Source organism: Petaurus breviceps, unplaced genomic scaffold (genome assembly GCF_028583685.1).
Source record: "Petaurus breviceps papuanus isolate PSGF00001 unplaced genomic scaffold, PetGlider_PUasm1.0 90730, whole genome shotgun sequence".
Lineage (NCBI taxonomy): Eukaryota > Metazoa > Chordata > Mammalia > Diprotodontia > Petauridae > Petaurus > Petaurus breviceps.
The window spans coordinates 13,804,532-13,816,892 of NW_027187324.1; the positions used below are offsets into that span (position 1 = coordinate 13,804,532).

A 12,361-nucleotide genomic window follows, 5' to 3' on the forward strand; every position below is an offset into this window, starting at 1 on the left:
TTCAAATCTCTCCCTATTCCGATACATTTTTCATTTAGCCACCAGTACAGGAACAACCATGTCACATCATCTGTCTAATAAATTCCAGTGGCTCCCTACCTAACACCTTCAAAATAAAGACAAAATGCTCTATTTGGTGATAAAAGTCCTTCGTAAGCTAGGCCCCCTCACCCCTCCAATCTTTCCAGTCTTCTTACACCTTATACTTGGCATGTACTTTATGATCCCGTGACACTAGTCTCCTTGGTGTTCCATGCATAAGACATTCCACCTCTTGGCACCAGGCATTTCATTGGCTATCTCCTATAACTGGTGTGCTCTCCCTTCTCATCTCTATACCTCCTGGCTTCAAGTACTAACACCCTTCTCAATTTTAATGTTTAGTTAATCCTTCCCTATTTACCCTGTGTGTATGCATTTATTTGTTGTCTCCCTCATTAATTTGTGAGCTACTTCAGAGCAGAGACTCTCTTTTGTCTTGGTGGGGTTTTTTTCATATTTGGCATTAGCACAGTGCTGGGCACATAGCAGGCACTTAATAAATGTTTATTGATTGACATTGTGTCTTGTGACATAGCAAGAAAAATTATGACTCGGGATATCAATTTCAAGTATTGTGACTATATGATATTAATATATCTAGTTGAAATGTAAAAAATGTAAACATTTACAAAATTATTGGATTGACATATTTTTCAGTGAAAAGCTCTTTTAACTTCAAAATTATAGGCACAGAATACAAACATACTCTCCAATATCTTCATTAGGACCACACAAACCATTCCAACAGGTGAAAATTTATTTTATTGCAGAAAAACTTGCAGAAGAGATATTCTCTCTCAGTAACTTCTCATCCTCACCTCTTCCTTCTATCTTCCAGTCTCAGAGAATTAAGGGACCTTTTCTTATGTCAAAACTAACTTATCCGCTTATGCCACTGACCCTGTCTCCAGGATGTTGTCTCATAAATTATTTCAACTTGATTTCCCTTCTTCAAATTCTTCTTTTTCTCTAATGTGAAGAAATATGCTCAGGGCTTCCCTTGCTCAAAAAACCCCAAAAGATAAAACAACAATAAATCCTCCTTCCTCTAACCCTGCTAAACATTCAAGCTATTGCCTTAGATCTCTTTTTCTTTTCATTATTCAACTTCTACAATGAGGCTTTATTCACCCATTCATTCGTAAGTCTTTTGCAATGTAATGTGACTTTCATTCCAAGTAGTATATTCAATCTGTTTTTTCCAAGGTGATGGATGAACTCTTAATCTTAACTAAAGGCTAAATTGCAAAGACCAATGTTTCTACAGCATTTGACACTGCTAGAAATTCTCCATCTTTGTCTTCTGTGACACTGTTCTTTACATGTCCACTCACTTCTAACCTTCTTTTGATTAGAATAAACTAGTCTCCCCAAACTTGGTAAGGATGGATAAGAACCCCCAAGTTCATACTCTCTCTTCTTTTAGTGGTTTCATTCACTTGCTGAGCAAATAAGTGTTTTTGGCTGAATCATGTATTCAGTGCTCTAGTCAAACAAATCTACTTGCCGAGCTCCATAAAGGACATTACACTTCCTAGCTCTGTAAACCTTTGCAGAGGCTGTCCTACATGTCTGGAATGCACGTTTTTACCTCCACCTCACAGAATACTTATCTTCTTCATGGTTCAGGGCAGGTGCTCCCTTCTACAAGAGATTCATCCTCATCTGCTGAGTTCATAGGGTCCTCCATCTTACTCCTCCCCTCCCCCAAACCTTTTCTGTGCATATTTCCTACTCACTTCTTCTCTGGATTCATGTGGATTTTCCTCAATAGGATTTAAAGCTACTTATGAGCAGGGACTATTAAATTTGTATTTTTTTATATGTAGCCTAAAGCACAGTAACTAGCATAGAGCAGGTACTTATAAATGCCTACTGTTATTGAATATTATTTGATATAGTCAAAACCACAGCTCTTCCCTTCTTTAGTCTCCTATTTCTTTTTTTTTGCTTTTTGGAAGGCAATTGGGGTTAAGTGACTTGCCCAAGGTCACACAGCTATTACTCTCCTATTTCAATAAATCTTCTAGTCAGTGTTTGAAATCTGAGCAGTGAGATCTCCATCTTTTCAGGTCTCCACATTGTTCATTAGTTGCAAAAAGCACAAAGGCACACAACAATGTAGTAAGGATTTTCACCAGTATTCAAAACAGTAAAGGTTTACTTCAAGATTTTTACCTTCTTTTATATTGCAAGTCATTATAATATTTGCTTTTAAAACTCAAGTCTAAGTGTATGTATTTGAAATTGTAAAGATTCCTTGTAAATAGAAGTGTCTAAAATTTCAATACTTTCAGTATAAAATTAAACTTAGAGAATTAAGTGACATACCTTGGGAATAGCTGCAGCTACAGGTCCTATGTAGGCTATTATGAGAGGAAGCAGCATGGAAAATAGACTGGAAGAACTAAGCAATTCTGGAATGTCATCAGCTAAAAGAATATTAAAACAACATTAAGAAGATAATTTCATTTGTTTTTAAAACAATATCTATCTAGCTATCCACAACTTACATCTATAAGTGCTATGTAAATACTTTCTAAAGGTAATATGTTTTGTCTTGATATTTTTAAAGTGAGTAATATATAATTTTTTGCCTATAAATCTTAAAATACATCTTATTATCATATATATGATAACAAAATTTCCCCCTACTTATCACTCTTGAAAAATACTTTAGAAACTAGAAAGGAACAAGAATGGCTATGAAAATAAGATCTGCCTGGAGTGGACAACAATTTTGGGGCCAGGTATATAGCTGTAGCTTTTGCTTTACAGTTATTAACAGAGAGGGGAAAGCAATGGCTCAGGTCATTCAAGATACAGGATTTATTTCCTGCAGGACTGAGTGAGAAAGTATCAGTTATGTCAAAGGTACAGGCAATGATTCCAACTGGCTTTACACAGGTCAAACACATATTGGGAAATACCTGTTTTCTCCCCAAAATATAATACCTTCAACAGTCTCTTGTTCTGTATAAGAAGAAATTAGTGAGGCAAGATATTAAAAAAAAGAAAAAGGAATCTCACCATCTACAGCAAGAGCTCTGTGCAGGAGGTCTTTAGCTGCTCTAACCACCGTACTCACAACAGAGAGAGCTCTACTACAGTTTTTATCCTCTTCATTAGCTTTACTCAAAAGCTGGGACTGCAAATCTCCATCATATTCACTCCTATATATTTAAAGTAAAAGAAAGACCACTAAATAAGATCTTTCCCCCCCTAAAAAGGCATGTTCGTTACAATCGTGGCACCCTAGAAACACTTTTTTTTTGGTCATTGGCTCCTCATTGAGTTAGTATGAAACTCAAACTATCTCAAGCTGTTAAGTTGTGGCAGAGGGTAATCAGTTACCCAGAAGGTAATTTATAATTTTACCATGGTATGTGTCTAAATTATATGTGTATAATTTTACTATGGTATGTGTCTAAAGAATCTAAATTGTCTTGGAATAGAAAAAGACAATGGAAAAGGGTTTTTCCTTCCCCTACCTGGGTGGTGACAAGAATAGTATAATAACTTTTGCGACAAGTTATTTGCTCAATTAGTTTAGACAGAGGGCATACAATCTAGTATCTCTGTCTGAGGCAGAAAGAAAATCACCAGTTTATTAACAATTAAGTTGGCCAGAGAAATTTGATAGTAGCAGGTCTCATCACAGTGTGACAGTAAATGTTTACTAGATAAATCATTGTACCTTGGGTAATTATTTAATCTAGAAATGGTTCTGTAATTTAGTCTCTAAACCTGTTAATTGGTGTTGTTCTTATATTTCTGATAAATATGATGTGGGAAATTCATGACTAAATCAGTAGTAACTGCCTTGAATAAAAAGCTGCCTCTGATGCATGCTCAATCACAGCAAATACCTTGCTGATATAGCAACAGGAGCAAGACATCACCAGCTGATGGTAGCAAATTCCAAATTCAGTTTTGTTTTTTTAAATAGATGAGAACAAATCTCATTTAAAAGTTGAATCCACAAACTTACCCCCAAACAAAAAAAAAAATGAGTGCTTCACCCCTCCTCCCCAGCAATACCTAAAGCAGTCAATAATCATATACTACCTGACATTATTAACCAGTTTAATGAAAACATTTCAGGCAAAAAAAAATATTACAGGGAACAGGGATTATTTTAGGAACAAAGTCATCAGGGTCCCACAACTGGTGGCAGTTGCTTTGCTCTCTTAGGACAGGTAGATGAACTAAACAGATAAAAATAGATACACAGGCCCTAGGCTACAATTAGAATATAGTTTCACCATTGCCCAACTCTCCCTCTTTTGGTATAATTAGAATGACATCAGGTAGCACAATAGTAGACTAATTAATTCAGATAATATGACACATCACTTGTGCTTTGGAACCCCCTTCACTCCCCTGAAAGAAGGCTGATGACTACACATTAGAATATAAAAAGGAGTCTGTCTAGGAGTCATAGGCCATTACAAGCATGTAGCTATACAGCTTTCACATGCCCCAGGTAATCTAGTGTCTGCTTTTCTACCTCTGCTGCCTCATGATAGCTTCATTTATTCTGTTTCCTTCCTTTAAGATAACCTGAAAAAAACATAGCATTGAATCAAAATGCTGTCAGTTTTTCTTCATATTCCCAGTATAAATCAGAAGGGCCTAGAGAGAATCCAGTACAGGATGCTGGCTGTTCCATGAAACAACACTTTTTCATTTTCACTTTTTGGATACATGTTATATATTACTAATTGACTAAAATTTTCCAAAAACACCAATAAAAACTACAGGTCTCCACCAAAACACAAGAGAGTATGTGATCTCTATAAGGGTAGCAGCAATCCCTTCATTTCATAGCATTATAGAGCTCTCACTGGAAGAAACCTCAAAGTCACCTAGTCCAGCTACTTCATTTTACAGAGTAAAATGGAACCCTGGGAAGTTAGGACACTTTTCCAAGTTTGCAGAAGTACTGTCAGCAGTATTATTTGAACCTAGGCCCTTTGGCTCTAATTCTCTTTCCATTTCAGATTCCTTTTGACAGCTGTCCTCTTCCTCTAAATGAGCCCCTTTGAGTTTGCAGTAGCCTCTAGAATTAGCTTCTCATGAGAAGTACTTCCTAGCACTGGGGAAGAGAAGGTAGCAACTCATAGTACTTATTTATTAGCTTCTTCCCCATCAAGCAATCTTTCCTTTAGGTGCCTGTGAGCTCAGAGACGACAGAAAACATGAATAAGAATGTTTCTTCTGATTTCTTGGAACTACAATGGACATACCTAGTCACTCTTCTCTTAACATTTTAAATATTACTAAGTTCATGGACAGGTTGCTTTATGCTTTCAATCAAGCTGAGTAGAAAGGACTTTTCTGACAACTGATGGAAAAGATAGCTAGCATATGATATGTAGGTCAAAGGACCAATCAATTAATAAGCACTTGTTAAAATACCTATTACATACTAGGTATTATGCTTAGCACTGGGAATTCAAAGATAAAGTGAGACAATCTCTGTCTACAAGGAACTAACATTTTAAAAGGGGATAAAACTTAACAGAAATAAATGAGTATCTATGTATATAATACATACATACATACATACATACATACAAAAAAAAAACCCTAAGGTAGTTTGGGAGGAAGTACACTAGTGGATAGGGAAATTCTGGAAAGATTTCATATAAAAGGTGGTTACTGATCTGAGACTGTGAAGGCAATGAAGGATTTTGAGAGATGAAGGTAAAGAGTAAGCACATTCCAGATATGGGGGCCAGCCAGTGCAGTGTAAAGGCACACTGAGGAGAGATGGAGTGTTAGCTGTATCCAGTAGCAGAAAGGATATTATTGTTGGATCACAGGATTTGAACCTGAAGGGACCTTAGAGACCATCTAGTCCAATTCTCTTGCATTTAAAGATGAAGAACTGAGGCTTACAGAGCTTAAGTGACATCCCAAAGTCATGGGATCAGAACTAAAAGGGCTCCTAGCTCTTATGTAGGTTACAAAGAGTAAGTAGCAGAGCCAGGCATAGAAGCCATGCTTAATGATCACAAATTCAGCGTTCTTACCACTATTCTGTACTTGCCCCTTGAATGATCATCCAATATTAGAGCAGGATTTTGTTATGATAGGGTATGGTTGGGTATCAAGACCATTAAACAATAATATTGTAAAGAGTAATGTTATAAAAGCTACACATGCACGATGAAGATGACATTAGTTGATTAATAACATCCTGAAGCATTCATATTTAAAGAGAATACTAAAGTGGAAAAACAATTCAAAATGAAATCAGGGTAAATGTTGGCCTCAAATTTAACAACCATTTATTAAGTATCCAAAGGACTGTGCTCGATACTAAGAATGAAAAAGAAAGCATAATATCTAACTTAAAGGTGCCTACACAGATAAGGCACTATAAAGCAGATCATGATAAATTCCAAAGAGAGGGTCAAAGTACTGACAGGGCTGATGGAAGAAAAAAATTCAAACTGAGTTATAGCTATACATGATGAAACTTTCACTTTATAGGTAACTGTATTAGCTCTTTTTATTCAAAACACAACACCTACCTATAGTAAAGGATTTGTGGAATCTGTCCTCTTGTTTGGTTTGTGCCATTACTACTTAAACTACACGTACTGAATGTAAACGTTACACCATCAGGACACTGGACTGTGGTCATGCCTCCATCTCCATTGGCTGTACGGCTTCCATAATTCCTTAAACGAACAGCATATTTCACATTTTCCTTTAAAACAGATGATGCAAAGTTAATATGCATTTATAATTTACGTGTGAAATATAGTAAAATAAATTACTTTATACTGAATCTTTCTCAAGCCTAAAAGCATTTATTAAGTGATTATAATTCAGTCGCAAAGCTAAGTACTAAAGATACAAAGAAAGGCAAAAAACAGTCCCTAATCTTAAGGATGCCAAAGTCTAATGCAGGAAAACATGCAAATAACTAATTATAAACAAGATATATACAGGATAAAGTGGAGATATTCAACAGGGCAAAGTGTATAAATAAATTTACTTTGAATTTTTACTTTGTCTTACAAAATTCATGAGCAATATAATTAAGCACAAATAATTTCACAAAAGACTGTAGGGATTGAGGGGACTGTGTCTTCACTAATATTCATTTATGTGGTATAAATCCATGGAAAGATATAAAAATACTTCCCTGTTTAATCAGAGTGATAAGAAAAGGCAATGCTCTAAATAGATAAAGTACAAGGCATATACTGGTCCTTGATGTTAAAGTCCCTAAGGTCTAAAGCTGACTTGCAAAGTATTAATTTCAGTTCTATACCTAGATTCCAATGTCTTTTTTCAATGATTCAATATCAAAAATAAATTAAGAGCAAATCAAATTGCATTCAGTGATAACAATAAGCTTTAGCATTTTCAACACCTACTGTTTACAGTTAAAACTGTTTAATGTTTTTAATTTGAAGATCATAATAAGGTACCTTATATGGTTATCATATAACATCTATTTATACACAAAGTCAAAAAATGATGAGCCTTATATACAAAGATACAACTTAATAAATAGGTTATTTTCAGGTAGAGGATGGATTAGGATCAGCTATGCCAATGAAAATTCATAAAATCTTTTCACTATCTTTACAACAATAAAAAATCAACTTTTTTTCTTTAAGCCATCATTATCAGTTACCAAGACAACATAACATTTTTTTCAACTTACTTTTAAAGGAACAACTTTATCAAGTCTAATTTCAGCTATGTCACTAGGGGAATCATCAGTTGTATATGTTCCTTTGACTAATTCCAAAGATGTCCATCTATGTGAATGAGTTGAATCTCCTGCATGTTCACTCTAATAAAAAAAAAATTTTCATTTTCAAAGTTCTAAGATGTACAAATATGAAAAGTTCTATAATGCTTAAGTGGCAAAACTTTTAAGTCTACAAAAATATTTATATCACTGATGATCTTCAATACTTCCAAGTAAATTTTCTGATATACAAAATACATTATGTTAGATCATAGTACACTCTGGTAAAAACCCTTATTAATTTTACTTTATTATTTGAATACTCAGAGTCTTCCACAAATACCACAGGTTCTTCTCCCTTAATATTATACAATTTTCCCTCCTCTCTTCATAGGACTACAGGATCATAAAAAAATCCTGTGCCAAAAGGGATTTCTGAGACCATCTAGTCCAACTCCATAAATGTGTTTCTAAAATACAAAATTATTTATCTACCAAAATAGAATACTTAGAATTACTTAGAATCATAGATTATGAGAAAGTAAGTTATACTTCAGCACTTTATTTTTATTCTTAAAATTATTTTAATCTATGAGAAATTATACATATTTTATAACTAAAAATAGTTTTTCAGTGACTAAATCCATTATTACATGACTCTCCTAATAAAAATGAACAATTCAAGTTCAACACTTCCAAATACACAAGAGAAAATTCCATCCTGTTCTCTTCTAAGTCCTGTCTCTATGTCTAAGATGAATTCCACCCACATTTATTCCTTCCGAAATCTTTTTGTCAAGGTTCAGCTTAGGTGCCAGTTCCCTGAAGCCTTCATAAGCCCCATAGCTATAGGGGATCTCACAACCCCCAGTATCTCACCCCTTTTTGCTTGACCTTGCCTTCACAATTATCTCTATATATGTAATATGTATGTTTATATGTGTATGTGTGTGTACATATATATATATGTTATTCTAATCTTAGATTTATAAGGTTCGTGGGGTCACAGACGATATAATAAAGACCTAACACGGTGCATTTTCACACAGTAGGTGCTTAATGAAAATTCAAATAATGTATGAACATTTACTAAGCATCTACTCTTTGCCCAGGCACTGTACAAAATGCTGAAGATACAAAGCTAAAAATCAAATGGTGCCCACCTTAAAGGAGTTTTCATTCTTTTAAGGAAAAATAGCCTGTATATATTAAAGTACATACAAAATATGCAATGTAATAGAGGTGGGAAAGACACAAACAAGAAGAAGGTAGAGTGGGGGTGCAGTGAGGGTAAGTGGTAATTAGGAAAGCCTCCTAAGAAGCTGGTATCTGAGCTGAGCTTTGAAAGAAACTAAGGATTTTAAGAGTCAAAGAGGTAAGGTTCATTTCAGGCATGGCAGGACAGCCTGTGAAAAGACACAAAGTTGGAAGATGGAGTGTCATGTAGGAGGAAAAACGAGAGGGGCAGTTTGGGTCTAATGAACAATAAGTAGAGAAAAGAAGGTTGGAGTCAAGTTATGAAGAACTTGAAATGTCAGAGAAGTTTGTATTTGATCTTAAAGGTAAGTAGAATCCACAAGCAAGTTTACTTATTAAGATGAGAGGAATAACAGGATCAGGATGAATTTTAGGAAAGTCTACTTTAGCAGCTATTAGGGGGATAAAGTAGGGAGGGGAGAGAATTGAGACTGGGAGACCAATTAGGAGACTATTACAACGGTGCAGGCAAGAGGTCAGGGGAACTTCAATGAGTGATGGTCATGTGAGCAGAGACAAAGGTACTGGTTTGAGAGGTACTGAAGAGGTACAATCTACAACACCTAAAAAGGGATCAGTTATAGGGGTGGGGGAGAGTGAGGAGCTGAGGACTCTAAGATTGCAAAGTTGGGTGACTTGGAAGAAATGCGGGAATCTAGACTAGGGTTATCTTAAACTTTTTCCACTTGAGACCCCTTTTTGTGTTTCAGTAGCATTCGTTAGCACTGCGTAGCCATGACAACATGAGCAATGCAGAGTACCAACGTTGCGTGTTCAGAACCAAGGCTGCAGTGAAGTTGCGTGATGCAACACAGGCAAGTCTTGCCAGAAACATCTCAGATTCATTGAGTCTGATTTTGAATTTTTGGTTGTTGTACATTCAGAAACCTTTTACTGTTGCCAAATTCTTCCCATATGGGGTTCATGACCCACAATTTGAGAGGTCTAGAAGAGGGCTGGGTTTAGTAGAAAGGATAATTTTGGTGTACCAACTAAAAAAGAGCCAACAATTCTGTTACTTTTACTGATATTCTAAAACTCCTCACCACAAGTTGACGATTTCTACCTTATTATGTATGTATTTCCATAATCCAAGATTATTTGTGTAGCTATTTATTGATTCTACTTATGCATAAACATATTAATTCATTTTCTTAAGAAGTGAGTCAGATATGAGAGTCAGCATGGTATACTGTTAAAAACTCCAGACTGAGAGGGAGAAATGAATTATAGTACTAGCTCTACACCTAAGCAATTACGTGACATTTCTTGGACAAACCACTGTAAGTTTTTGTTTTCTCAATTTTAAAGTGAAGGAGTTTGGTACCCTTAACCTCTAAAATTATATGATTCCTTACTGAATGACTAGACATATTCCATTGGCTAAAACAGAAATTTGTAACTTCCTTGGTTTTCGCTCTGCTTTATCATAGCCAAGTTCTAAGTAAAGTTATTACACAACTAAAGAAACATGAATTAGAATTCTATTGCAGAATTTCCCAGACACCGGTCCACAGGATCATTCTAGCCTGCAAGTTAAATCTTGTCTTCTACATAATAGCAATACTTATGTATCTGACTCCAGGTCAACACCTGTAAAAGGATGCTCAATTAGTTTCTAACTTTTGGTCTAATCTTTGTTTCTAATGTAGCCCTAAATAGGTTACTGATTCAAAGGGCAGTGGCCTGTTATTTTTCTACTTGCCTTACATGATGATTTCGTGAAAGATCTGTTTAAAGTTTTAAAGTCTCACTAAGTTTTCAATAATTCCTAGGATAAAGATAACATGAATTTCATGCCCTATAGCACTGATGACTAGAATAAATATATAAGATAACATGCAGAATCAGAGAATGTGGAATTGGAACGAACTTTATATAGTCTAGAATTTCTTAACTTGGGTAATCTGAACTTTTTAAAAAAAATATTTGGATAACTGCATTTTAATATAATTTCTTTCCTTTGTGATCTTGTGTATCTTATTCTATTTATTTGAAAACATGATTTTGAGAAGGAGACAACAGATTTCACCAAAATGCCAAAAGGGTCCGTGACCCAAAAAAGGTTTTTTTTTTTTGTAATTTGGAGGGGGAAAGGTAGGGCAATTGGGGTTAAGTGACTTGCCCAAGGTCACATGGCTAGTTTTCATTAAGTGTCTGAGGCCAGATTTGAACTCAGGTCCTCCTGACTCCAGTGCTCTATTCACTGCGCCATCCAGCTGCCCTGACCCAAAAAAGTTTAGAACAAAATGCCCTGCCCAAAGGTGAATACTTTCTACAATGTCCTAACAAAAGTCACCTAGCTTCCATTTCAGCACCTCTGGCACTGGTAAACTGAGAATCCCCTCAAAAAGGCCATTCTATTTGTAGACAGGTTTAAAGGTTAGTAAAACATTTTTTTTTAAATGTAGAAATTTGTCACCTTCTAATCATAGCTCATGAGTTCTAATTCTGCTCCCTAGGGAAAACCAGTTTTATATCTTTTCCAGATGATAACCCTTCAAAAAATTTTTAAAAAATCTATCATGCTAACAACATCGTAATGTTGACTCAACAACTGTACTTACATCATCAACTAAGACCTCTAATTCATATTCATGAATTCCTCCTCCTCCATAGACAGAAAAGCCAACTACAACTATACCAGGTTTGTCTACAGAAAAACAGATTGCATCAGGAGACCCATTTCCAGTATTCCAACTCCTTCCTTGACTTGTTTTAGTAAATCGGTTAGCACTGGACTTGACAGAATGAAGAGAGTTAAGTCCATCAACCTGTTAAGATGTAAAATAAATCATTAATAATTTCATAGTACCAATATAGCTTTATCAATACCTGTAAATTTTATCTGAAAGTTTCTAGAAAGTAGCCTAATATAAAATTATCTAATACCCGATGTCAATTGGTTCCTCAATAAAAAATTCTGTGTAAAATGATATTATTATAGGGAGAAATTAGTCAACAAGAAAGTTTTATGAAAGGGGGATCAATTAAATGATGGATTTCATAATTTTGTACTCAGATTTGGTAAGAAAATACTACCAAATTTTTAAATAATGTGAAGTTAGGCAATATTATGGAACCTATATATCATATCCCAGAAAACTATAAGAACAATTCAGATTTTTAGCATTCTAAGTATAACCAGTAGAAAATGCTTTTCTACTAAATTCTCATAATTGTCTCATCATTTTTTTAAAAACAGCTTGTTCTCAGAGTTTCATTCAAATTCACATTGAAAGTCACTTGAATGACTTTCTGGTGTCTGTGTGTGCGCATGTGCGTGTGTGAGTGCGTGTGTGTGTGTGTGTGTGTGTGTGTGTGTGTGTGTGTGTGTGTGTG

At 35.1% G+C, this 12,361-nt stretch overlaps 1 protein-coding gene across 2 annotated transcripts in view; it reads right to left on the reverse strand.

Moving 5' to 3' along the window:
* The window catches only part of MYCBP2 (MYC binding protein 2), a 301,197-nt gene that overhangs the window by 154,919 nt on the left and 133,917 nt on the right, over positions 1-12,361 (reverse strand). For both annotated transcript variants that reach the window (XM_069066842.1, XM_069066841.1), the window contains 5 exons: positions 11,587-11,793; positions 7,733-7,864; positions 6,585-6,763; positions 3,073-3,215; positions 2,374-2,474 (listed from right to left, as the gene is read on the reverse strand). In XM_069066842.1, the coding sequence (XP_068922943.1) occupies positions 2,374-2,474; positions 3,073-3,215; positions 6,585-6,763; positions 7,733-7,864; positions 11,587-11,793 (762 nt within the window). The remainder of the gene's footprint in view (positions 1-2,373; positions 2,475-3,072; positions 3,216-6,584; positions 6,764-7,732; positions 7,865-11,586; positions 11,794-12,361) is intronic.